This window comes from Felis catus, chromosome B4 (assembly GCF_018350175.1).
Source record: "Felis catus isolate Fca126 chromosome B4, F.catus_Fca126_mat1.0, whole genome shotgun sequence".
Classification (NCBI taxonomy): domain Eukaryota; kingdom Metazoa; phylum Chordata; class Mammalia; order Carnivora; family Felidae; genus Felis; species Felis catus.
Genome location: NC_058374.1, coordinates 117,331,584 through 117,358,904, shown reverse-complemented (window position 1 = coordinate 117,358,904; position 27,321 = coordinate 117,331,584). Strand labels below are relative to the sequence as shown.

General features: G+C 48.6%; 1 protein-coding gene across 3 annotated transcripts in view; it reads right to left on the bottom strand.

The window, feature by feature from the left end:
* Positions 1-27,321, bottom strand: part of ELK3 (ETS transcription factor ELK3) — a 66,976-nt gene that overhangs the window by 17,080 nt on the left and 22,575 nt on the right. For 2 of the 3 annotated variants that reach the window (XM_023257339.2, XM_023257338.2), the window contains exons 2-3: positions 22,963-23,171; positions 1,393-2,172 (exon numbers count right to left, since the gene is read on the bottom strand). In XM_023257339.2, coding sequence (XP_023113107.1) covers positions 1,393-2,172; positions 22,963-23,169 — 987 coding nt within the window. In that variant the 5' untranslated portion in view covers positions 23,170-23,171. The remainder of the gene's footprint in view (positions 1-1,392; positions 2,173-22,962; positions 23,172-27,321) is intronic. The other variant, XR_006600981.1, reaches the window with a different exon arrangement.

Sequence of the window (27,321 nt, the reverse complement as noted above, 5' to 3'; positions counted from 1 at the left end):
CTTCTCCCACCTGTTATTGTGACCTTGGATGAGTTACTTGACTTCACGCGCCTCATTTACCTCAGCTGGAAAAACGGGACCTAACGGCATCTACTTCACGGGCCTGCCATGCAGAAGAACTGAAGTGGTGCATGGCCAGCGTTTAGAACAGTAGCTGGCAGACATGAAAATCCATGGCGCTGCCTCCCCCGTGATGGTCACAGCAAGGACGTCTACGGCAACGAGTGCAGAGGCCAGAGATGGCGCTCCCACCTGCCTCCGAGTTCCAGGATCATACCTGCCAGCTGTAGCTAGCTCTCTCAGCGTGCCCATTATCCCGTTCGATCCGCACAACAACCCATTTCACAGATGTGCAAACAGGCTCAGGGAGCGAGCGCCCACCGTCACACTGCCACCAAGCGGCGTAGCCAGGAACGGAATCCGGTCTGTGACCCCAAAGCCAATATGTCTAACCTCGGCCACCAAAGTGTGCCCCACTTTCCAGAGGAAGCAGAGATGGGGTTTACCAGCACCTGCTCTGCCTTTGCCCTACAACTGCCAGCTGGACAAGAAAGGGCATCTGTGTATCGTATTTAAAGGAAAAGCCCGGGGGCGCCTGGCTGGCTCAGCTGGTAAAGCATGTGACTCTTGGTCTCAAGGTCGTGAGTTCGAGCTCTACGTCAGGCGAAGAGATTACTTAAAAAACAAAACAAAACATAAAACAAAACAACCAGCACCTTAGCGGAAAAGGCTGCCTTCTCGCGGGAGTTAATAACACTGAAGACTTTCTTACTCCACAAGTTTGCTTTCCTCCCCCTCGTGATGTGGACCCGTGAAACCGGGTTTTGTCAGAGGAGCACTGCTTTTATTGAAGAATCTCTTTCTCACCACTGGGTGTGGCCCTTACATTTCTTGTCAGAGAATACAGGACAAGGCACATCCACCCTGATGACTGCAGTGGCAGTATCGGTTAACATCTATCTTCTCATTAACGGAAAACAAACAGCTACTTTGTCAGGTGCCCCTAGAGAGGACTCTGTCATACAAATTTCACAAAGCCCAAACGCCTTCTGAAACGTCCCTCGGCCTGCTTAACTTTCCCTAGGAAATGGCTGTTTGGATCTCCTTTGATGGCCAGGGCACATGCTCCATATTATGACCACTTTCAGCCACTTACAGCAAGAAACCAATCGAGCGTCACACTGCAGTCGATATCCCAAACCTTTTCTCTTTGAACACCTTGGTCTGGGGATGGAAAAGTAACTTCCCTTCACATCTACACCGTGACTTTGGTCTACGGGCCCTAAGGTGATCTTTCGAAGGGCAGAAGGAAGTTGCTTTGGTTGCTCTTTCTTCCTTTCTGCCATGCCACTGAGTCTGGCGTGCAGCCCGGATGACAGGGACGGCTCTTACCTGTGCGGTGAAGAAGGCTGGGGTGAGGGATCCCGAGGGGAGAGCTGGGCTGTTGAGGGCGATGGAGCCGATGTCAGTGCCAGAGAGCACCAGCGGGGGCGCAGAGATTTCCAAGCCTTTGGGTTTTTTGGCCTTTGGGGGAAGAGATGGAGACCTGGTCTTGGAGCCCGATGACAGGTTCAAGGGCTCTAGGGAATCGGAGTCATGGCAGGCGGCCTCCAGGAAGAGGCTTCTGTGTTCAGAAGGGAGGGGCGAGCTGGGGGACAGGGACGGGGACCGAGACGAGGAGGGTGAAGCGGACGAAATGCTGGCGGCATTTGGCAACATTAAAGAGGAGACCTTGGCTGAGGCGGACGAGGCCAGGAAGGCCTCAGAGGTGGAGGGCAGGGGCACCACGGGCCTGCTGGTGTGCTTGTCGGTTTTATTGGTCACAAACCTGATGACAGTCCTGACTTCTTCCACGGGAGGGCTGTCTTCTGGCTGCTCCTCCAGCTTCTCTGTCTTGATTGCCTTGAAGGATTCTGGTGGGTTCTGCAGGGAATTAATGGTGAAGGACGAGTACAGGCCTGAGTGGATGTATTCGTTGCGGCTTGCGCTTTTGAGGGCTGACAAGCCGTGTCTGTGTGCCTCGCGGCCCTCGGGAGGCGCCTTGCAGTCGCTGTCCTGCAGCAAAAGGCTCTCCCGGCTGATCTCCACCGCGTGAGGGTCCATTTTCAGTATCTCCGGGAAAGAGACAAACTTGTACACAAACTTCTGCCCAATCACCTTTTTGATGATGTTCTGTGAATACAAAAGGAGACATTGAAAAGATCAATGCACCAGAGATACGGAGTACGGCGTGCGTGGTCACGGGGAGTTTTGCCGGCAGGAGCACTATAATATTCCTCCCGGTTCACGCTTCTTGGCTAAGGTGTAGTGGAAAGAGGACTCAAGTTGGAGGCAGCAGAACTGGATTTGCGATTTGCTTCCTGTTCTGACTACTAATGGTGTGATCTTTAGCAAACTGGCTGTCTAAATTTTTAGTTTCCTCATCTGTGAAGGACTATCACACCTAATGTCATAAGTCACCATTTATTCAGCACTTACTAGGGGGCTGGCAGTGTCCACGCATCGTCTCATATAACCTGTACAGCGATCCTAAAAGGAAGGTATGATTAACTAAAAACTAAATTATTAAACTCTCGTTTTAAAACTTCAGGAAATAAGCTTGCAGTGCTTAAATAACCTACATAAACCACACGGTAGGTAAGTGGTAGAAGCAGCATTTCCTCAACCGTGATGCAGTATTGTCTTACCCACCTCTGGGAGGTAATTCACTTACGAGAATTCAATGAAATAATAATAGGAAAGCATTCTGCAAGCTGGAAAGCATTACAGAGATGTAAGCTATTATCACCAAACACCACAATGTTTTCTTAAATCATGTAGCCATTTTTTCCTTTCTAATTTTCTGCCAAGAAAGCCACTGGAGGAAAAACAAAGTGTCTACTTTGATATTTACATCACTCCCACAGAATTTCCAGTTGCTAGTATCTACTTCCGGTTCTTCAGTTTATGGCTCCAGCCCTCACACATTAAGATGTAAATGAAAACCAATAATCACTGCAAAAGTTTTCACATCCCTTTGGGAGAAGGGACCTCATATGAAAGGCGTTATACCGTTCTTGAGGTTTATTAAATTGGAACATCAGCAAATATCTATCAAATGTCTGTGGGGTCCAAGGTGCTCCAGGAGACAAAGACGGTCTTCCCTCAAGCACAAAGAGTCAGCAGCGCCATCCTGTGGGAAAAAGATTCAGAGTGGTTCCTTACAAACTGTTCCTCCTAAAACTTCGGTACGAGTGAGGGTAAAAAAAAAAAAAAAAAAAAAAAAAAAAAAATATATATATATATATATATATATATATATATATATATATATATCATTTTGGGGAGAAGTACTTTAGAAGTAGTAGCTCCTAGTGAGCACCTACCGTGTACTGGGTGTTGTACACAAGCTCTTATCTGCTTTCACACTCACCCTCCTGCAGGGTGGAAGGTGTCATCTTATGACACAAGCTCAGAGATGGGGACTCATCTGCCCAAGAACCACCAAGATCTACTCATTCTGAAGCCTAAGCTTTTTCACATTTCCACAATAATTTGAGTGGAGAGAATCAAAGAATCCCTTAGTAGAGGTAAAATTTTCATTTTTTTTAAGTTTTATTTATTCATTTTGAGAGAGAGAGAGAGAGAGAGAGAGAGAGAGACAGCATGAGCAGGGGAGGGGCAGAGAGAGAGGGAGAGAGAACACCAAGCAGGCTCCACACTCAGTACGACGACGTGGGGCTCGATCTCATGAACCTTGAGATCATGACCTGAGCCAAAATCAAGAGGTGGACGCTTAACTGACTGAGCCATCCCGATGCTCCCAGAGGTGAAATTTTCAAAATGGAGATGTAATTGACATGTAATATTGTTAGTTTCAGATGTACCAGTAATGACTTGACATTTGCATATATTGTTAAAGGACCACCACCATAAGTCTAATTAACATTACCACACAGTTTAAATTTTTTTTTCTGGGGTGCCTGGGTGGCTCAGTCAGTTAAACACCTGACTTCGGCTTAGGTCATGATCTCACAGTTTGTGGGTTCGAGCCCCATGTTGGGCTTTGTGCTGACAGCTCAGAGCCTGGTCCCTGCTTCAGATTCTGTGTCTCCTTCTCTCTCTCTCTGCCCCTCTTTCACTCATGCTCTCTTTCTCTCAAAAACAAACATTTAAAAAAATTAAAAAAAATTTTTTTCTTGTGATGAGGGCTTTTAGGACCTACTCTCTTAGCAACTTCCAAATATACCATAGAGACAAAATTTAATTAAATGCTGATGTTCCTTTTGCAATCATTGTTGGGTTTGTAATTATGTTCTTGCCTTCCCTCTTGTTACATCACAGCATTCTGATTTGCAGTTTTCTTCCTTAGACAGATCATCAAATCCCAGAAGTGAATTTATCTAGCAGTCAGGAGGGGAGGGCATATTTACTATGCCACTGAGATTTTTGAGCAGGAATCCCTCAGGGCAGGTATCTAAGGGAGGGACACACAATGTCCCCATTCAGCACCGGAAATCCCAGTAACGCAAATCCTGGTGAATCTTTGCTCAGCACCAACACACAGGAGGCTCCCACCCCTGGGCACTTTCAGATTCAAAGCTGAACAATTCTAGTGCCTGGCATCCTGGTGCTGGGACCACGATTTAACTCACGGAATGCCACTTATACCCCCATCTGATCTCATTTGCACACTCAACACTAGCAAAGCTGAAAAAGTCACAAACCTTCAGAGAAATTTGCAAAACTTGCAAGTCCCACCTGGGCCTGCTTGGCATTATCTCAGCGGTGCTCCAGCACCTAGGAGAAATCTGCTCCCAGTAGGACAGGGTTAAATAAGGGTGTCACTGGAGCCACCTGACTCAGTGGGCTCTCAGCGAACAGAAAGCATGCTCGCCTGGTGTCTACCGCTGCTAAAGTATTTTTGGTTTTCACGAACATTTTTCTCCCTAGGGTTGGAAAACTTTCTTTGTCCTCAGCCAGTCTGAACATCCCTCTGAACTGCCTGAATTATTAGAGCCTAAATAATTACATAGAAGAAAAGAGAAACTGTATGGTCTGAATAGTTTCTTCAGGCACGTCTTGTAAACTTTCTCTTTAAAACCCTTAATTTTATTATGGGTATTCAAAACATAACATCTGAGCAGGGATTATATTCATAAGGAAGCCAAGGAGTAATTTGGGGCTGTGATAAAAATAACAAAAAGGCCTCGCCTCCTGATAAAATCGTTGGGAACTGAAAGGCAGTCTCAAAGAGTGGGGCTTTGATGTGTTCCAAAGAACGTAAGGAACAACTCACATGACCGTCAACTGACAAATGGATAACCAAGATGTGGAATATTCCTACAACAGATTATCCAGCCACAATCAGGCATGAAGTATGGACGTCACTGTGGATGCACCTTGAATGCATTATGCTGAGTGAAAGAAGCCAGCCCCAAAGGCCACATATGTGATAGATTCTATTTCTATAAAATGTCCACAAGAGACAAACCTATAGAGACAAAAAGTAGACTAGTCATTTCCTAGGATTTGGGAGGGGGATGTGGAAGAATTGCGGGGTGACACTAAAAAGTAAGGGTTTGGGAGGGGTAGTGAAAATGTCCTAAAGTTTATTGTGCTTTTGGATACACAATCAATATACTCAAAACCATTTCGTGTATACCTTCAATGGGTCAATTGGATGGTATGTGAATTATACTTCAATGAAACTGTTTCTTTGAAACAGAACATGAGAAATCTTCTCTGTCCAGCTTTACTGAGATATAATTGACATATAACATTGTGAAGTGTAAGATGTACAATATGAAGATTTGATGCACGTACACATTGCAAAATGTTTACCACAATAAGGATGGTTAACACACCTATCACCTCACATAATTACCATTTTGTGGTGATGGTGGTGATAACATTTAAGATCTACTCTCTTAGCAACTTACAAGTATACAGTAGGGTATTGTTAACTATAGTCACCACCTATAACTTAGATCTCCAGAACTTATTCATTTATGGCTAGAAGTTTTTGCCCTTTGACCAACACTTCCCCATTTCCACTCCCCTCAGCCCCTGGTAACCACCACTCTATTCTCTAAGACTTCTGCTCTTTTAGATTCCACATGTAAGTGATTATACAGTATTCGTCTTTTTCTTATTTCATTTAACATAATGCCCTCAAGGTCCATCCAAACCACTTACATGTTTAAATGGCAGACGGTGGGAGCCTTCTATGGCTGGATGGTGACTGCCTTGACCCTACTCTGAATATAGAAAAGGAGCCTCCGCAAAGGTTACTGAACTCAACCACAGAAAAGGGGCCCTTCAGTAACTGTTGCCTCTGTGGGGAGAACTGCCAGGACACCACCAGAGCTTTTTAGGAAAAGGTTATAGTGACAGGGATGGAGATGATTTAAGGAGCTGACCAAAAGGAGGAAGAACCTTTGGAAAGAACCAGGGAGGGGCTTGTTGGTCTATTCCATCAGAAAAGATGGATGGGGCGCCTGGGTGACTTAGTCGGTTAAGCATCCGACTCTCGATTTCAGTTCAGGTCATGATCTCATGGTTTATGAGTTCGAGCCCCACATCGGGCTCTGTGCTGACTGTGGAACTTGCTTGGGATTCTCTCTCTCCCTCTCCCTGCCGCTCGCCTGTTCGCACTCTCTCTCAAAATAAATAAGTAGACTTTAAAAAAGAAAAGAAAAGAAAAAGAAAAAAGATGGAGTCGATCTGGCTACCTAGATAATCTAGAACCTCTGGAAATGAGGCCGGGCAAGAAGGTGTGTGGAGGGTGCAGGAGGGAGGTCAGAGCACTGTGTAGCCCCACTGTTTGAGAGCCTAACACATCACAGGAAAATCTGCTCAGGAGGGGAGCTGGTAAGGAAAGCCCCCCAACCAGGATGCCCATGGCCTGAGACCTAGGTAGTAGGTAGACTCAGAGGAGGTATGTGCCTGGAAGCTGACGTCACAGCCCCTTAACTTCCAGGACAGACCCTGAGAGCACCTCAATGGCATGTATGTTTGGAGATCTCTCTGTGGTCTCCGAAGGGAGATTTCCTTTCAAGAGTTTGCCCCAGGAGAAGTTTGCTGAGAACAATCATAGTATAGGGGAATAATAGGTAGTAGTTGGTGAGCACGTATCATCTATCAGGCTGCGTACTAAGAATTTGACCGCTGTGAATTCATGTAATCCTCCGAGTGACTAGAACTATTATGATCCCCATCTTAGAGATGGGCAAACTGAGGCTCAGAGAATATAAATTACCTCCGGTCACAAGCTAGTACGCGGGCAGTCTGATTCCAGAGTGCTTGGCCACAATGGAAGGTGACATAAGACTCAGGCTGAGACTATTCAGGACAGAGGAGCACTTGGGGACAGGCTCTTATTATGAAAAGTGATGAGAGTATTTACAGAAAGTCCGTTTTTTTTCACCCCTTCCTCCCAGACCCACAAGTATGTGTTGCTTACAGTTGCCTGGTAACCTGACCAATGCTGTCTGTGTCCAGTTGAGCTAAGTGACTTTCTCCAACATGGTTTTAGACCAACAGTTGCACACATCTGCTGCCCTTTACACATGTGAGATCAGCCTCCCTGCTGGTCATTTCCCATTAAGTATATATTCACAACCAGGGTGGACTCCTGACCCCGCATTCTGTGTGAGATCACAGGCAGCCAGGAAGAGACGGACTTGAGGAGGGGAAAAGAACGTCCACCTGACACACGCTAAGTGGGAGCTCCAGGGGACAGTGGGAAGCTGCTCCCACCATTGCCACTCCCCAGTTGGTGTTCTGAGATTGCAGGAGCCTAAGGGCAAGCAGCCTGTTGGGGGTAGGACTGTGGCTGGCCATCCTGTGCAAAGGAATCCTTCCTGACCCACCAGCTACCTCTGGCAACTGAGGGGCCAGTGAGTCTCCCTTAGTTATTTCATGCTAACAGGATGCAAAACACACAGAGCAAGTCAAATTTCCATTTCCCCCGGTGCTGTCTGTTGCCCTGACAGGGTCCAGGCTTACTGATAAAAATAGAGGTGTCCGTAAGTGTGGTTTAAACATGTACACACATACTCAACTCTGCTTTCTCCTCCCACTGAAGAGAAAGAAAGAGCCTGTGTAAATAATGCCACAGAGCGGATAAGCTAGAAATGCATCTATTAAGTATTGTGACCTTTTTAAAAAAATGGTAGGCAGTGCTAGGTAATGAAGAGATGCTTGAGGAATTCAATTTAGCCTCTGAATTTTGATGTTATTAAGGATAATATTAAGTTAACTACATGTTTGTTGAATGAATGACTCTCACTGTAAAGAGAATTGACCCGGGCAGGAAACCAGAGGCTTCACCCCATGAGAGATGCAATTTTCTGTGGCTAATCCCCAGGCTGGTTCAGGCTGCATGTGAATGTGTCCCACATGTATAACTACATGTGCTTTCTTGCTAGCATTTTCAAACGGAAAACTCCCAGACACCGAGGGCCATATGCGAAACACTACAACCCCACGCCCCCTAAGAGAGTTTAATACACTTTAATTCCACTTATCCATGGACTCAGCACATATGTGCTTCATGCATTGGCTCTGCCCTGGCACCCCAGTTGTGATCTAAGGTCATGCATGCATCAGGCTTTCCGGTGTTCAGACTTCTTATCCCAGTGCTCCCCTGCCCTCCCCACTGCCATTCCTGGACCAAGGAGGAGCCAGACTAGTTATGGGTTCTCCACAGGTATGGCTACAGCTCCCTTGATTTTCCACCATTTGAGGGCTTCCAGGAACGGCAGGACTCCTACCCTCTGATTCTGCAATTCACCTGTCTTGTTCTCAAAACTGGAAAATGTCAGCGGCTCACTAACACGGCAGGAAAGGCCGTGCAGGAGATTCTTCCTAACAGCCCAACCTTCTCCTAATCCAACAGCAGCAGCAACAGGGCTGAGAAGACAGAGTGATGGATCCTTCCGCACACGCCCACTTGACTGTGTCACAAAGGCTGTCACTGGGATTATAAGGAGTGAATTCAACTACCGCTCCTGTCTCTTACCAGCCACGTGTCTCAGTTTCCCCATCTATAAAATGGGGACTGATCTACCACCTGCCTCATGAAATTGAATGAAATAATCCATTTAAAGCTTATAGCAGAACACCTGACATAGCCACACACGATAAGCCCACAATACACAGTAGCTCTTAGTATTATTATTTTTACATTCCCATTTAAGCGAAAGCAAAACAAAACATAAAATCCACTCTGTATCCACCCCGGTGACAAATAAATCGTCAAAATTAAACCCATAGAAGGCTGCGTGTATTCCCCTTACTTTAGCCACAGTTCTGGGTGCTGAGCTGGGTCATATGGAAGACAGAATTACATCTGGTTTATATATCTCGACCAACAGAGGAAACACGATGTTTTATTTAGTTGGGTTCAGACAAAAAATAGACGCAAGGCTTACAGCAGGTCATACCTAGCATGGCCAGCACTCAACATGCACTGTGAAAAAAACCTCACACACTCCAACGAATTCAGGGGTGGGGTGGAGGGGGCTGGCCCTCAGGGCAGCAGATGTGGAATCCAAGTGTCCCACTCAGGAGGAAGAGAGGCAGCCCGTCTAGCCCGGCAAGCGGTACAGACACTAAGCAGACACTCCAGCCGATCTCCGCTGTTCTCCATTGCCTCTCAGAGCAGGAAACACACTGCCCAGACAGGAGGGAGCAGCCCCGCTCTGCGGTGTCTGCTGGGGCTGGGTCCCAGGGGAGGGCAGTGCGGGCTGCTGGCCCTGCACGCCTGTCACCAAGATCCCTGGGCAGGGGAAGCAGGATGGATTTATTTTGAGGACATTCATCTCACCACGGTAGATACCCTACATGAAAGGAACCGGGGCCAGAAAGAGCAAAGGCAAGAAGCAAGCATTTACGAGAGCCTACCACATGCCATACTCGCACAGCCACAGCCCAGCACTGGGATCCCATTTTAAAGATGAAGAAGTCAAGGCTATTGATGCGAAAGGAGGTTATACCCAACTTCCTGTCCCACAGGAGTGGGTTAAATACTGGGAGGGCCCTACAGTGGAATACCATGTGGCTATTTTACTTTAAGAATTTTTTTAATGTTTGTTTATATTTGGGACACACACAGAGAGACAGAGAGAGAGACAGAATCTGAAGCATGGACCAGGCTCTGAACTGTCAGCACAGAGCCCGACATGGGGCTTGAACTCACAAGTCGTGAGACCATGACCTGAACTGAAGTTGGATGCTTAACTGACTGAACCACCCAGGGGCTCCCCACATGACTATTGAAGACGACAGTGCATTGTGAACATTTCCTATGCCTTTAAATAAATGTACAGTAAGTGAAGGGGCACCTGGGTAGCTCAGTTGGTTAAACGTCAGACTCTTGGCTTTGGCTCAGGTCGTGATCTCAAGGTTTGGTGAGTTCGAGCCCTGCATCGGGCTCTACGCTGACAGCACAGAACTTGCTTGGGATCCTCTCTCTCCCTCTCTTTCTGCCCCTCCCTCACTCACATTGTCTCTCTCTCAAAATAGATAAGTAAACTTAAAAAAATAAAAATAAACGCACATTAAGTGAAAAAAGCAGCATGAATGGGATGCTTCCATTATTTTAACGAAATAACTATATAAAAGAAAAGAAAAAATCTCAAAAGATGTATGATAAAACAGTGGTAGGATTGCCAGTGATTTGTAATATTTCTTTTTGCTTCTCTGCATTTTCACATTAAATAACATATGTTTCATATGCACTAGTTGTCAAATCAAGCCCTTTGTTTTTCTTTTCAAGAATGAAGCAGGCTCTGAAAGAAACACTTACCAGCCCAAGACCAGCAGCTTTGCAAAGGGTGGAGATGAAGCTTAAACCAATCCTGTCCCTGCCACGCCCTCCCCCAGAAAGCAGCCACTGTTGGCTCGGAGGCTGCTGCTCAAGTCAGCAGGCTGGGACCCTGGGGCTCTGCATTCCAGAGTAACGGGGTGGGGGGTACCTGCAGAGAGCCTGGGAAAACCAGCTTTGTGCTAAGGAAGCAAGGTCCTTAGGAAAGGTCATTTCTGGCTCCTCGTGAGGAAGACCAGCTTTCGCTAAAGTCTATTCCTTAGCTGGAAATACAACTGCCTCTGCCCACCCACAGAGGAGAGGAGGGGCCTGCTCTGACAGGTCACCCTGCACGAGGCACCAGGGACCCGGCGGCTCCACTGCAGCAGACCGGACCTCAGAAGCCCACCTCAAAGCGGGTGACAGCCAAGAGATACGGTTGACCAAAGAAGAGCAGGAAGCTGGCATCCACACCCACAGCCTGGTCGTGGCCCCCACTAAGCAGCAGAAGTGCTCGCAGGTGAGCATGGGGAGCACGGACCAGCATCTCTGAGCATCCACAGGCCGGATCCCAGGGGGGCCAGATGTTAAGGAACCAGCACTGGGGGAATGGACCTGGCTGCAAATCCCAGTTTCTCTACTTCCTCTGACCTTGGGAAAGGTATTGAACTTCTGTAGGCCTCCATTTGCTCACCTCTAAAGGCAGAACAAAAATACTGCACAGGGTATTGATTTTTTTTTTTCTAAAAAATCAATATATATCAGTGCCCCACTCAGAGGTCCTCAACACAGGACCTCTCATCCAGTGCAATTCTGCTTAGCAAGCAATGATCTAATTGTATAGCATCCCCATTGTATCACAGTGTCTTTTCATCGGACTCTGCCTTCAAGTAACCTAAATTCTTTTTTTTCTTTAAGATTTTGTTTTTAGGTCATCTCTACACTCAACATGGGGCTTGAACTTACAATCCTAAAATCAAGAGTGGCACGCTCTACCGACTGAGCCAGCCAGGCGCCCCTCAAATAATCTGAATTCCCTCTTTGGGCACCTCACCTTATAGTTTACTGAAGGCTTACGCATAATCTCACATAATCCTTACAACACGCTGATACCCATTTTACAGATGAGGGACGTGAGGCGCCAAGCTCGGTTCACAAACTGGTAGCGGAGACGTGTCTCTGGGCCACCAGTTCCCAGCCAACACCCTTCCTTCAGCGCCTCATTTTGGGTTCCCATCCAGACCACTGGCTGACTCACTCTTTCCTGACACAAAACCTGACTGTCCTCTCTCCAAAGTTAGAACAAGTACTCACTGTAGGAGTCAGGCTCAAAGTTCCTCCTCTCTAACAAGCAAGCATTCTTTCAACAACATTTCAGACGCTTTCATATGGAAGGCTCCTTGGTAGGCCCTGAGGAACAGAAAAGGAAGTGAATCCGGCCTCTGTCCCTGAAGCATCTGACGGCTGCTTGCATCTGGCCCCTCTTACTCACTGCCATCTGAACCCAAAGGCACACAGAGCAGTTGGAGGGCCATACGGAGCTCCGCCGCGAATCTGTCGTGGGCAGGCTCACCTCACACCTGCCATCCTAAGGAACAGCTGTGTGAGGACTCCGACCCACCAACTTAAGCTGCCTCTCCCTGGGGCAGTCTTTCCTTTCCCTAGTGAGTTGAACAGTGCCTCCCCCAAATTCATTTCCACGCAGCACCTCACAATGTGACTTTATTTAGAAACAACATCTTTGCAAATGTCCTCGGTTAAGGATCTTGGGCTGGAATCATCGGGGAGAGAGTGGGCACCAAATTCAACACGTAGAGTCCTTACAACAAGAGGAAAGGCACAGGGAGACACACAGGGAAGAAGGCACAGAAGAAGGAGAGGGACAGACACAGAGGCTGAAGCCACACAGTCACAGCCGAGAAACGCCGAGGGCTGCCGGGGCTACTGGAAGCTGGAAAAGGCAAGGAAGGATTCCCCCCTAGAGCCTTCAAAGGGAGCATGTCCCAGCTGACACCTTGATTTTGGACTTCCGGCTTCTGGGATGTTGAGAGAATAAATTTCTATTGTTTTGAGCCACCAAAACATAACCACCCTCCCTTCTTAAAGGCTCTGTCCAGCAGGGCAGGGAGGCATGGCCCTTCCTGAGAGCTTGGCCTGCCTGTACACGGCCAGGCTACCGAAGGCACCGAGACAGATGACGCCAGGGCTGTCCTCTGTCTAAAGCTTAAGCTTGGAGCACACACACTAGCACATGCACACACACACACATCCGCCTTCCAACTTCTAAGAATAATGTGCTGCCAATAAAGGGCTCCAACTCTGTCTTCGAATTGGCGGACTCCCGGCGGAGGTTTCTTTGTGGTTTGGGTTGAGATTTCTTTATTCTCTGGCACTGCTAAACTGCCGTGTGAACCGTCTCTCCAAATTCGGCCAGCCTGACATTGGAGGGCTCCTCACCCTCGCCGCCCGAGTTACTGTGCTATCCTGGGGGCCTGTGAACAAGAGGAGCCTGGCCGGATGCCCAACCTGCAAGTGGACATTCAGAGCATTTTTCCATCCCCTCCGGGCTTGTGGCTGCTTCCCCTGGAACTGAGAGTCTTGCCTCCCTGCTGGCTCTCTTTCAACACTCAAGGGTATTTTTATTAAAGGCCTCTGGAGTGTTAATAAAACCAAATGTAAAACCGTTGCCCCAGCGCATGCTTTCCCGTTTGCCCTGCGGGGCAGGGAGTTGCCGACAATGACTTTGAGCAGCCACCTCCAGCGCTGGGGCCGGGAGCCACAGGTGGTCTGGGAGCGTGTTCTCACCCTGCCTTTGCCATGGATTTTCAGAGTCACCTCCTCCTCACTTACTGGAGGGCGGGCAGGCAAGCAGGGCAGGTTTCTTAGGTCCTTGGCAGTGGTGCTGACATTCCAAGATGACGGACTTCTTTCTACGCTACAGAGAATCAGGTTTGCTTCAGGCTTGTCCATCCCGTGTCCGTCCTACGTTCCTTTGGCACCCACTGCGTGCCAGGCGATGCACAGACACGAGGAATGGTAAGGAAGACCAGCACCCGATCAGCGAGGCAGGCACAAGGGCAGGGGAACACAGCGGAGAAGACAACGCCAAGTGCAGGCATCGGGTGGAGGAGAAGCAGAGAGGCATCCGAGGATGAGCTATAGTGGGCCAGGCAGGAAAAACGGAGGGAGAGCCGGGGGAAGGATGAGGTCGGAGTAGGTGCCATGGCGGGGTGGCAGGCTGGGGTGGTGCGGGAGAGGCAGTCTGGCTGGGGCCAGATGGTGAGGGAGTTTGGAGTCTTTCCAAGAGGCTGTAGGATGCTGGGCAGGTGCACAGGCAGGGGGGTGCTCTGCCCTGCTCTGGCTTCTTTAGGAAGAAGCATCACTGGACACGTGGGAAGCGGGTGGGGGGAGGGTCCGGGGCTGCCAAACCTCACATTTTCGGCTGGCTCCGAGAACTCAGCCAGCAGTTCTTCCACTGTCATTTTGCACAAACAGGGGTTAGTCTCCTTTCTCTGCCTACCCCGGGGTAATAACCAGCGATATTAGGAATGCGGGATTCAAGTTTGGGCCCGTGGCTCTGTAGCTGTGCGATCCTCCAGCCTCACAATCCTCAGCGTGAACGGGGGGGGGGGGGGGGGGGGGGGGGGGGGGGGTCAAGCCTCCTAGACGGAAGGTTCTGCTGCTTTACCTGCTGCTCTGTCTCGAGCCTCTTACTTAACCTCTCGGAGACTCAGTATCCCACCACTAAAATGGGCCCGTTGCCAACTGTGACGATAGGCCTTTCACATGTTAGAAAATGAGTCAATAAATGTAAAAACATCTACCACGGGGCTGGCTTAAGACAAATCCTCCACACAAGCGAGCTTCCGCTCCTTATGTCACAAACAGGGGGTAGGAGCCGGGGTAAACTGTTGTCAGAGCACAGGCAGGAGGTGGGGAGGAGGCCTGCCCAGAGGAGCAGCTGGGCTGGTGGGTGGGTGGTGGGCGGTATGATGGGAACGTCAGGGGTTCTGTCAGCGTGTCTACACAACCACTGAATTTTCCCGCAGCGAGAAGCTGCCCAGAAGCAGGAACACTCTCGCTGGCAAACCAGTGTGGGCTTGGGCAACTGCCTGACGTAAGTGGATCTGGCCAGGCTGCCGGGGAGCACTGGCAGCTGAACACGGTCCACAGCAGCCCCGTCAACACAGTGTTGAAGGTCCTCAAGACTCCGGGTGTTTCCTAGCAACGGCCCTACTTGGGGGGGACGCTGAGTGCCACCACGAAGCTAGCTTGGAAGTGTGTGCAGAACAGACAGCACCCCCCACCGACGTGCGGTGCCCCCCTACAGCCCAGCCCCCTCGGCCGACTGCTCACGCCTGGGGCAGTGTGACCAGGCTGGAAGACCTTCGTGAGGCAACCAGCTCATTCCCCGCCCCGCCCCGCCCCGCGCCGGTCTCTAGGCAGCTTCCAGGACCGAAAGCTTCCAGAAAGTCCCTAGTTTTCCCCTCGGCCCCCAAGCAAAGTGTAGTTACCATCTGTGGTACTTCAAACCATCTGAGCAGCTTGATGTGACAGGAAGGGAAAAAAAAAAATACCCAACAGAAACACCAGACCCTTAACACTCAGATCCAGGGCTGGGCACAGGGGGGCACAACTTTGATGTACAAAACACTCCTGAACACAGCCCAGGATACACGGGGCTTCTGTGGAATTTCACAACCAACAAGAGTGTTCTAGAAAGTTCCAGGATGCAAATGCTTGCTGGACTTTTGTTCCTTCTCCACTCTGACAGACAATACATCGTTTTATCTTTGTAAAATTTATTTTGGGGAATTAAAGAACTCTGCCAGGGCCAGGCTTCTTGGCACAGGCAGGCGGTCTCCGATATGTATTATTAACACGAACATTTTCCTGTCGTGATTGCACACCCAATTTAAAATGAATTATCCAATTAAGTTAAGAAGGTGACGCGTTCTACTTCCAGGAATACGCTGCCAATGACTCTGTCTTGACTGTTCTCCCCTGAACTTCTTCCAATTAAGCAAAGACCGTTGGGTACATTGTGAGGATAAGCCGGGATGTTGCTGTGGAGACAGGAGGATTTTTCATCATATCGCCATTTCAATCTCCTGATGAGAAGGGAGCTGGCAAAGCCTCCAGCCTCCCCCTGGGATGAATGCTCACCGCCAACAACAACAAGGACAAGAGCTCTGCTGGACGAAAAAGGACAGGGATTGCGTAAGCCTCCAGGTCTCCCGCAGCCAGCTCAGGGAGTCTGCGGTTGGGGCTTCTTCCACGGAAGTCAGCTGCTGCGTGTGCAAGGGTGAGCAAGCGGCAGCCCCACTGGGCTCCTTCTCCCCCTGGGAGGGGGGTGCACACCCCGACCTGAAGGCGGGATAGAGCCCACTCAGCCAGCCCAGAGAGATCCGTATGTGGTAACTGGCCAAAAAGATCAGCGGGGTGGGGGTGGGGGGCGGGGGGGAGGTGCGGACTGGAGCAGCATCAACACCAAGAAGAGCAAGAGGAGACAAAGATTTTTATTTCCAAAATGCAAATCTGGCCACGGCACTCTCTCGCTTTCAGCCCTCGCCACGAAGTTCCAACTCTTCAGCATTAACACGCTCCATGCTCTATTCCCCACTCATTCTTCCCTCCCCCTCCTCCCCATCATTCCCTGGAAAAGCCTGGGAATTCCCCTGGGAAACCAAAAGTCAAACTCTCTCACGCCTCCCTGCTTTTGCACATGCTGTTCCCTTTCTCAGTATATCCTTTCCCAACTTGGTTCAGCCTGAAACCCATTCTCCTTGCTCCACACTGGGGCAGGTGTCTTGCCCTCCGGGGGCTTTCTCTCTGCCTTTACTTCCCTTCCCTGTCCTGGCAGATGCTGGTGTCACAGCCAGGCTAACGCTCTATTATAACTGCCTGGCAGTTGTGTCTCCCTGACCAGCCCTGGAGCCATTCAAGGGCAGGGGGTATGTTTTCAAAGGAAAGGCTGAGCCAGGGAAGAAAAAAGGCAGAGGTGAAAGAAAGGGTGAAAGAACGAGATGGACATGTGACTGAAAACCACCCAGAAGCTACTCGAGAGGTGGACAGATGCTGTAGATCGTGGCAGTGCCTCACGTGCCTCGAGCTTGGGCCCTCGGGTGTGGCTAGTTCACGGGGCCACTTATGGGCGTGCTCTGGGCTTTGACCCCCCTCGCTTCTCCACCCCAAGATGATAGATTTAAAAACCAAGTCTGTCTGATGTTAAAGAGTGAAAAATAGTTGTTAAATTCGTTAACAAGGAAAATCTCTGAAAGAGATCCTTACTATCGCATCGGATTGTAAAAGGACCTTCCGGAAGATTCAGTTCAGAAGACTCTAAGAAAGGTAAAAAACAAACCCTCCCCCCAAAATCCAACCATCAGAACAACAACGAACAAAGCCATGTCCTAGGACGTACAGGGAGACCGCAGGAAACACGCGGTATGGGGAGAGTGATTTTGAACTGCCCAAGCACCAAGGACCTCTGCTTTCTGTGCTCGCGGGCTCAGACACAGGCTCCTCCCTTGACCTGCATGTTTCCAAGTTGACCAGGTGCCTTCAGTCCAGGCCCGAGACACAAAACATGCTGCATCCCAGCCTGGGCATCGCTCCTTTCCTGGGATTCTACGTGGGTTTGCCCAGCAGTCTCTTCAAACGTGGTACATGGGGCAGCAGGTTCTCGGCAGTGCTCAGTAGCAGATCCTGACCATCCAGCCTTCCCTAACACACGTGTGATGGGCAAGCCACAGAAATGCAGGGCCTCATGCCACAGGCGCTGCGAAGCCAGAATTGGAGCTATTAGGGTAGTCTTTGTTTTCCCCCTTAAGTACACTTCACGCCCAGCGCAGGGTTGAACTCACGACCCTGAGATCAAGACCTGAGCTGAGACCAAGAGTCAGACGCTTAACCTACGGAGCCACCCAGGCGCCCCCAGGGTGGTCTCTTCTTCCCATCCAAGTCCTCCATTAGAACTGTTGGCTCTCGCAGAGCAGGAAGGTGCTGAATTCCCAACGACCCTGACTCCTTCCAAGGCCAGACTCATCTTCATCTTTGCTTCCACCCTGGGAACCCAGCAGAGTGCCACTGCCATGATGTGCCTGGCACACAGTCTAGCTTCACACCTGCTGTTGGGTCTAGCCACTGTGCATGTCACGGGATGCAGTTTTCCTTCAGAGGGTGTTGCATCAAACCATCATCTCCAAGGCTCCCCCTTTGTAATTCTGTAAAACTAAAAGAGCCTAGCAGTGTCTGAAATACACGTATACATTACAGATTGAAGTATGTCCCCGAAACGAAAATGTGGAAGTCCTGACCCCTGGTACCTGTGAATGTGACCTCACTTGGAAATAGGGTTTTGCAGACGTATTTAAGAGGAGGTCCTCAGGGTGGTCCCTAATCCCGTAGAACTCGTGTCCTTGGAAGAGGGAAATTTGGACACAGAGACACACAGGGATAACATCACGTGACAAGACAGGCAGAGACTGGAGTGATGCAGCTAAAAGCCAAGAACACCAAGGACCAACAGCCACTTCCAGACGTTAGGAGGAAGCAAGGAAGGATTTACCTAGGGTCTCAGAGGGAACACGGCCCTGCTGTCACATTGATTTCGGACTTCTGGTCTCCACAATTGCAAGACGATAGACTTCTGTTGTCCCGACCCCACACTTTGTGGCTATGACAGCCCCAGGACATTAACACTCTGTTTGTGAGTTGAGCGTGTACTTAATGTCACCTTTCATTACATAAGTGATTTGTATCTGGGTAGCGTCTGCTTCATTACGTTATCCAATCGCTCTTTCGTTTCACATTTACCGAGCAACTCTTATGTGCCAGACCATATACAAGGTGCCAGGACAGCAAAAGTGGGTAAGCCGGGAGACCACAGTGAAGATGGTTTTGTGAGGAACACAGCTCTGTAAGCAGGCAACTGTCACACAATGCAGTACATTTCATAAGCACAGATCAGAGAAATGACAAGCATATATCGAATGTCTACCTAACAGGTACCTGACGCTGTGCTGAGCACCTCGTACACGTGGTCACATTTAATCCTCACACTATCCAATGAGGGAAGGCGCTACGGTGATGCTTCCTCTCCCATGGGTGAACTGAGACTCGGAGGCAGAGGGACTGCTGGACTCCAGCCCGGACAGCAGAGTGTAACACCCCTGCTGGCTGCTCAGGGAGCACAGGGAAGATGGAGACCGGCTCCAACTGGGGGTGCACGGAGAGGCGTGCACTTTGATTCAGAGGGGCAAGGAAGCATCATTTAAATATTAAAGCATCTTGGGGGCGCCTTGGGGTGCCTCAGTCGATTCAGCATCCGACGACTCTCGATTTCAGATCAGGTCACGATCTCATGGTTCCTGAGTTCAAGCCCCGTGTCAGGCTCTGTGTTGACAGCACAGAGTCTGCTTGGGATTCTCTCTCTCCCTCTCTCTGCCTTTCCCCTGGTCTTCCTCCCTCCCTCCCTCAAAAGTAAACATTAAATAAATAAATAGACAAATAAATAACTATTAAAGCGTCTTAGTCGCTGAATTTCAGAACAGCACACATAAATAAAGACAGGCAGTTGGGTAAACAAACCGTGGTCATCCATCTTTAGCCACCGAAAAGCATGACGACAAAGCACTCGTGGTAGCTCATATGCGACAGGAGCTTTAACCCCCAGACCTCGTGTGCTCGTGCGGGAAGGAGGTACACAGGTCCTAATTTTCTTCTGCGCACCTGTCTCAAGCTTTCAAGTTACAAGGAAAATATCATCTGAATCATTACTCTGGCTAATACTTTGTAGCACCTAATGTATTTTGAGCACTGTTCTCTGAACTGACCATGTGTGAACTCAGCTAACCCCCAGCACCACCCCGTGGCTGCCCCATGGTGCAGGCTCTACTGTTTTACCGGTTTTAGGAAGGAAGCCAAGGATGCACAGGACGGAAGGACGGAGGAGGGGGCTGAGGAAGACACCAAAGGGCAGCAGGGTCACTCTGAGAGCCAGGTCACTGTGAGGAACGCCAGCAGTGAGGGAGGGGCACCTCTATGAGTGTCCATGGGGCCAGGAGCTTCACAGTCACAAAGACCCTCCTCAATTCTGTCTCTCAGGTTAGAACCCAAACCATGTGACCCTGCCATTTTTGTGGGTCAAAAATAGTCAGACACCAGCAATTTCTTACGGTTCAACACATAGATAAAGTCACAGAGTAACTCCGGCAAAGTCGAAAGAAGTGTTCACTGTGAAATGTAAAACCTACTAAAATTTTTGTGACTGTTGCCATCTCTCTTCCTCCTCTCCTCTCCCTCCCCTCTTTTTTTCCTCCCCACTCCAGGCCCTCTCCACTCCCCCCTTCCCCTTCATCCTCTGCCCCCTTTCTTGCCTCCCTTTGCATTTTAAACTGTATCAGGAGCCTAATGATCATACTTACTCATCGCTTGAGAACATTTCATGAGAAAGATTCAAATGCCCATGTGCACACATGTGTATTGTATACATGCCATGTATATTGTGTACACACGTGTACTGTGCACACATGCATGTATATTGCATATACTCACATGTGTACTGTGTACCTTTGGATGTGTGTTGTGTATACATGCATGCATACATGCATGCTTACTGTGTACATGCACATATATACAGCATGCACACACATGTATATTGGGTGTACACATAGTTGTGCATACACATATACTGTGTATGCATATGTGCATGTATTTTGCACACGCATTGTGTGCATGAATGCATACTGTATACATGTACATGTATATCACATACATGCACATACATGCCGTGTGCATACACATGTACATTGCACACACGTGTGTATAGTGTGTGCACACAAATACTGCATATGTGTGTGTATATTACGCTGTGTGCATGCATATCATGTGTATACATATGTATGTTGCGTACACAGACACGTACATGGCATACAAGCGTGTATAATGTGCACACAAGTATAGTGTGTCCGTGCATGTGTATTACATATACACGTGTATATTGTGCACGCACATGTATAGTGTGTCCATGACACATGTGTTGTGTACACATGTGTATTGTGTACACACATAGGTATTGAGCACACATGTGGAAGGAAGGACATAAAGCATCTTGCCCTGGTGGCCAAGCCTGCGTGACACACTGGACAAGAGCTGCTCCTGCTCTGTTAGCACCAGCTGGCTGCTCAAAGGTCACGTGGCCAAACCTCAAGCTCGGCCCCCGTGGGAGAGGAAGAGGACAACAGGGTGAGTAGACCACACTGGCCATTGGGACCCAGGGCCGTGAGCTCAACCTGAGGCACGGCGCACGCCAGGATTCTTCAGTATTTGATAATAAACAGAAATATAACTTTTGTGCTACCTGACTGCCTACCTGGAACTCAAATATTCAGGAGGCAAAGGAAAGAAACGGCCCAGAAGGTACGGCATATGCCTTTTGGCCAGGAATGTGGGCAGACAAGCCGGGTTCAAACCCTGGCTCTACTACTGTCTCCTGGGGACAGGAGCGCGGGCATGTTTCTCCTCAAAGCCCTCCTGTGTCGTATGTAACAGGAGAGGCCGTCAGGTCCATCTCGGGAGGCTGTTGTAGTTTAAATGAGTCAAGGGCAGCAGCACAGTGCCTTAGACACAGAAGGTACCAAAACACACCCGGTGACCAGAGGCCCTGAAATTACTTTCCCTAGACATTTAAGGTCTTCCGAGGGAGATCAAGTATAATCTAAATAGCAATGGTTCTGCTCGTCTTTTGAGGAGTCACTTCCAGCCCATGACCTTCCTTCATGCTGAAGACACATGATCCTTGGCTCCAGTGCCCAAGCCACAAGAAGAGAGAGAACGAGTCACAGATACTGAGGCAGGACTCCATACCTTTGACACCTTAGTTTAAAACAATACGTTTTTTTAGTCTCAAATCCATGCTTTCAGGCCCCCTGCCAAAAGGCATGATGACTGTTTTCCTTCAGAGGGCCCCAATTCCCATTGTGCAACTTAGAACCTGGGGGAAAATGCAAAACAATAAACCCTCTGCAAGTCTTTCAGACCGGGCAATTTGCAAGAAGCGCTTTCACATCTTAGTAGGACTCTGCATTAGGCCAGAACTAATTAATTGCTACATTAAAGGAAAGCACCTTTAACATTTCAATGACATAATCATATGTAATTACGATCATATAAAGGAACACTTTATAATTAATGATGCCTCCATTTCCTGAGATGTGTAATCCTTCTGTCTTGAATTCCAAAGAGGTTGGCAAAAGGCAGGCACTAAATATAGATCAGGAACTAATATTTAAATCAGCTTTTAATTCACCTTTCAATATGAACAGTAAAACCAGAACAAAAGCTTACCCTTAATAGGACTCTAAGTCTTTATGTCTATGGGGCTAAATGTACAGCAACAACAGATCCACGCAGAAATGGCCAAAATCACAGGCCTGAAATGATTACCCCTAAATAGCAATAATTTTGCCCCAGCAGGTGCATTAACTGCTTTTCCAGAAATGCAGTAAAACTCACCCCAACTGTCCCTGCTTTGGCAACTATGCTGTGTTATCGCTTAACAAAGCACTCTGACTCATCTCTGAGACTTAAAAAGGAAAATGGTTTTTCTTTCAATGAGAGAAATTTCCCACGAAAGGTGCAAACCCCAGATTGGCAGCAAGCATTCTAAGTGCTGTACGTGTTTAGTCTTCGTAAAATCCCAAGATGGAACTACTAGGATCAACCATTTTATAAATGAGGACACTGAGGCACTAGATTGTTAATGAACTTGCCCAAGCTACCAAATTCCCAGGAAAAGACCCAGGATAAACAGACTTTCTAGATTTTAACATTCATCCTGTCACTCAAGCAACTAATGATGAGGGAGGCCCTAACGATGGGGAGGCCCATCCCCAATCTCTGTTGTTAGCAGAGGTCTGCAGCAATCGCAGGTGAAAACGCAGAGGGAACACAATCTGACCCACAGGAACACCCAAAGGGCTTCCAGAAAACAAATCCCCAGAACACAGCTCTCCCCTCCACCAGCCGCCACCCCCCTGCATTAATTGCCTCCATTTGATTTTTCTAATTTGCTTCATGGCCCGTGATTACCTGCTTTCATCAATGAAATAGGCAGGTAGCGCTCTGCCACCCACGGCCGTCTCCCGGTCTCCCTAAGGTCGAGGGCTTACCTTGTCGTAGTAGTATCGAAGGGCTCTGCTCAGCTTATCGTAGTTCATGTTTGTTTTGTTCTTGCGGAGTCCCCACAGTTTGGCCACTTCTTCCGCTTTGAGGAGCTTGAATTCGCCATCGCTGGAGGTCCAGCAGATCAGATGCTCATGCTTCTGGTCTAACAGCAACTGCAACAGGAACTGCCACAGCGTGATCGCGCTCTCCATACCTGGGGGAAGGAGGCTGGGTGAGAACCTGTCCTCATAGGTGCGGCTCAGGGTGCTAGGGAGGGGGTCTCGGGGCGAGCGCCTCAGCTCCTACCGTTCCTCCCCCAGTGAACCTATAACAAAAAAGTCGCTCTCACAGGCCACTTGGACTCAGGTGCCTTCTGAGTTCATTTTCATAAATGGCCGCGATTCAGAAACACAGGGAAGCCCGGTGATCCTTGTGGTCACAGCACACATCCCCTTGGGCAGCAGGGTGGCACTGGGAGTAACTTGAGAGATTCATGAACCGCCCACTTGCAGAATGAGTCCCCAGTCAAGCGATTCCCACTTAACGCTATCGTCTGCTCCCACCCGTCCCATCTACGCCGTTGGTGGTCAGCCGCCAGTCCTTGGTTTGCTGTGAAATGCTGGATTCCATGATGAGTGCTTTTAGGTAGGGGACTGGGGTCTATCAGTCACCGTAACTACAGGACGCGCTGCCTCCGGAACTGATAAAAACTTGTGGAACTGAAGAATCACTAAGGCCACTCGAAGAGCCCTTGGCTTCCCCATGACATGTTGGGGACATGTTGATCATGTTGCAGATCAAACCCACTGCCACACACGCCGAGATGGGAAAAGCATGTCTTCCCTGCTTATAAAATACTCTCTGGTGTGGACTTTGTAAGTGTTCTTCCTTCTGTCCAAAATGCTGCTCCCTAGCCCTGGAGCCTGATAAAGTCCTACTTATCTGCGATGACCCAGTAATAAAGAAATCTTCTCAAAGAAATTCTTCCCTAACTCCCCCAGGCAGTTTCATATCTTCAGACACTTAAGAGCTTTCATGGCAATGTGTACTGATTCTACTACTAATAATAATCCACTTACATTGTCAATATTCATTACATTAGTAGGATGAAGGAGGTCACTTATCATGATGGGCACTGACGGATGCATGGAATTGTTGAAACCCTATATTGTACACCTGAAACTAATATAACACTGCATGTTAGCTATACTGGAATTAAAAAATAAAAACAATAAATTCTCTCAACTAAAGGGGGGGGGAGCCATTTGTTATATTAGGAAAGAATAGTTGGTTGGGCTGGCCTCCAAAGCTTCACCTCAGACCACCTGTCATGGTTGGACACATGAAGCGTCCTGGCTTTTAGTCTGGGCAGGATAGGGGCGACATTCCAGTACCAGGATGAGGAAGCCAGGGATGACCAGACGGGGGGAAATTGGCTTCTGGCCCGAGAGAAGCTTCAAAGGCAAGCTGTGAGGTGGGGGACAGAGTCGAGAGAAAGAGGGCTCATCTGCTATGAGAGCAACAAGGAGACGCTGAAGCCGGGGTGCACAGAACAAGGAAGCGGTGAGGAGGTGCCTAACTCCAGGAGACCTGGAAGCCAGAATAACCTCCTGCAGCGACTTCTCTGTACCAATTTTTGAAACGAAATAGGCAGGTAGCGCTCTGCCACCCACGGCCGTCTCCCTGTCTCCCGTAAGGTCGACTCACATCTTTCGTGCGTTTGTCTTAAAGGGGCAGCTTTCAGACTGACAAGCTACGTTCCTCCCACTCGGGAATGGACGTGGAAGTACCTAGCCACCCGAGAAGTAGTCACTCACTTCTTCCTTTTCACATGTTTAGCTGAAAAAACACACTTTATTATTTCCCTAAGCCACCATGGGGCTTTCCAGGTAAGAGAACGCAGATTAGGAATGTTCTCCAAAAACCCATAAGGCATTTTATTTACAGCTCTTTAAAGGAGATATCCTTTACAGAAATCAATCTTCACCACAATGGCCGCTCAGTCTGTAAGACGGTAAATCATTTCGTTGTTGGATCAAAACCGCCCCCCTGCATCTCACGCACGAGTCTTGCTAAGCACAACTGCTGGGATACGCAGCCTGCTGGCTCCAGTTCCTAATATGAACCACCCTCCCGACTATTTGTGGAAGCCACAAACTTGTTTCTCATCACTGGCACTAAGAATTGCTAACAGTCGTCTCAAATTTTGAGGTGTTTTTTTGGCCAAACACTTCAGACAGTAAGCTTTAAAATATCTCTGAAACTTCAAGCACATGCTCAGAGGAACCTGCTCCAAAGGGCAGAAGGCTGCCGTGGGTTTGGAGGTCTGGGTGGCAGGGTTGGCTGGGCCTGTGGCTCATGTGCCAGGTAGGAAGGCGGTCAGCGGTCCGCACTAAGGGGCTCGAACCACCGTGTTCCAGATGGGACAACAGAAACTTATTCACGTATTTGAATGTATTTTACAGTTATTGTTTCTACCAAACAGGACTCCCTGCAGTTTATGTTTCCTGGAATCCCAGTCCATGGCATTCCAGCCCCAGGTATCAGAACCATGTTCTCAGGGCATGACTTAGGGGGATAGACGTTCTCAATCTTTCACCCCTTCCCCCATTCACCGGACGGTGCAGCACTGTGCTCAAGTGGGTGGAGTACTCTTTTCCCACCCACTCCAATTTGGGCTTGACCATGTGATTCAATTTGGCCAATGCAATGTTCAGTAGACAGGATAACCATGCTGATTCCAGGTCTAAGAAGGTTCACATGTTTGCACTTTTCCTCTTGTGCTCCTGTCACTGCTGTGAAGCTGCTGCCCCCAAATGAGACACGTGGAGCCAACCTGAACTCCACCCAAAGCCTGGAGCTAAGTTCCACAGCCCACAGTCTGAGGCAGCATCCCTGAAGCTCATCACGAGGAACACAAATGCCGTGGTAAGCCAGTGACTCTTGGCACTGCCTGTTACATGGCACCGTTGCAGCAAAAGTTGATTATGACATTGTCTAACATCCTTTTTTTTTTAATTTACCATTTTAACCATTTTTTAAAATGTTTATTTACTTATTTTGAGAGCAAGATAGAGAATGCAAGTGGGGGAAGGGCAGAGAGAAAGGGAGAGAGAATCCTAAGCAGGCTCTGGGCTGTCAGCACAGGGCCTGATGTGGGGCTAGATACCATGAACCCTGAGATTATGACCTCAGCCAAGATCAAGAGTCAGACACTTAACCAACTGAGCCACCTGGGAGCCCCCAAGTGATTTTTTTTTCTAAATTTTTTATTCTTTAACGCCTAGAATTGTTAATGAAGTACTAGGTCTTAAAATGCAGGTACAATAGGGGCGCCTGGGTGGCTCAGCCAGGCATCCAGCTTCGGCTCAGGTCATGATCTCACAGCTTGTGGGTTTAAGCCCCATATTGGGCGTTGTGCTGATAGCCCAGAGCCTGGAGCCTGCTTTGGATTCTGTGTCTCCCTCTCTCTCTGTCCCTCCCCTGCTCTCACTCTGTCACTGTGTCTCTCAAAAATAAATAAACATTAAAAAAAATTTTTTTAAATGCAGGTACAAGAAAGGCCAATTTACCTGGCTGCCATTATAAGGAATGTGGGTAATTCAGAGAGCATACTGTGGATCTTTAAGTAAAATGTTCAAGAAACTGTTGATACTTGAGATTTAAGTTTCATACATTAAAAAACAATTTTTTAATGTTTATTTTTGAGACAGAGAGACAGAGTGCTTGCGTGGGGGGGGGGGGGGGAGGGGGGAAGGGAGGGAGGGTGCAGAGAGATAGAAGGAGACACAGGCTCCAGGCTCTAAGCTGCCAGCACAGAGCTCAATGCTGGCTGGAACTCACAAACTGTGAAATCATGACCTGAGGCAAAGTCAGATGCTTAACCAACTGAGCCACCCAGGCACCCTAGGTTTGATATGTTATTATGCAAACAGGGACCTGCTTCAGTTAAAATACGTCATCAGCCTAAGCTCCTGTACTGATTCCCCACAACTCTCTGCCTAAAATACAATGAACACATGAAATTTCTAGAAATCTTTTTAAAATATTCCCTGAACTTTTTACTAATTAGAAAATGCTTCTCTTTCTCATTCCCCTGCCCAGACTTTATTTTGGATGTAGACATTTTATCCAGTATTGTAATGCCATTCTTTATGCAAAATCAAATTCTGCACTTTTTATATTTAGGAGGAAAAGTCCACTTTTGAAGGCACCATTGCTCTTATAGGAAGAACGGGTTTTCAGCAGTAAACACTTTGTCTTCCATTGGCTCCCCTCAATCTTGCCCCTGACAGTAGATGTTTCCCACCCTCTCTCCTGGAGCTAACCAGAGACAACAGCCTCTCCAGAGAACAAAGCCACCT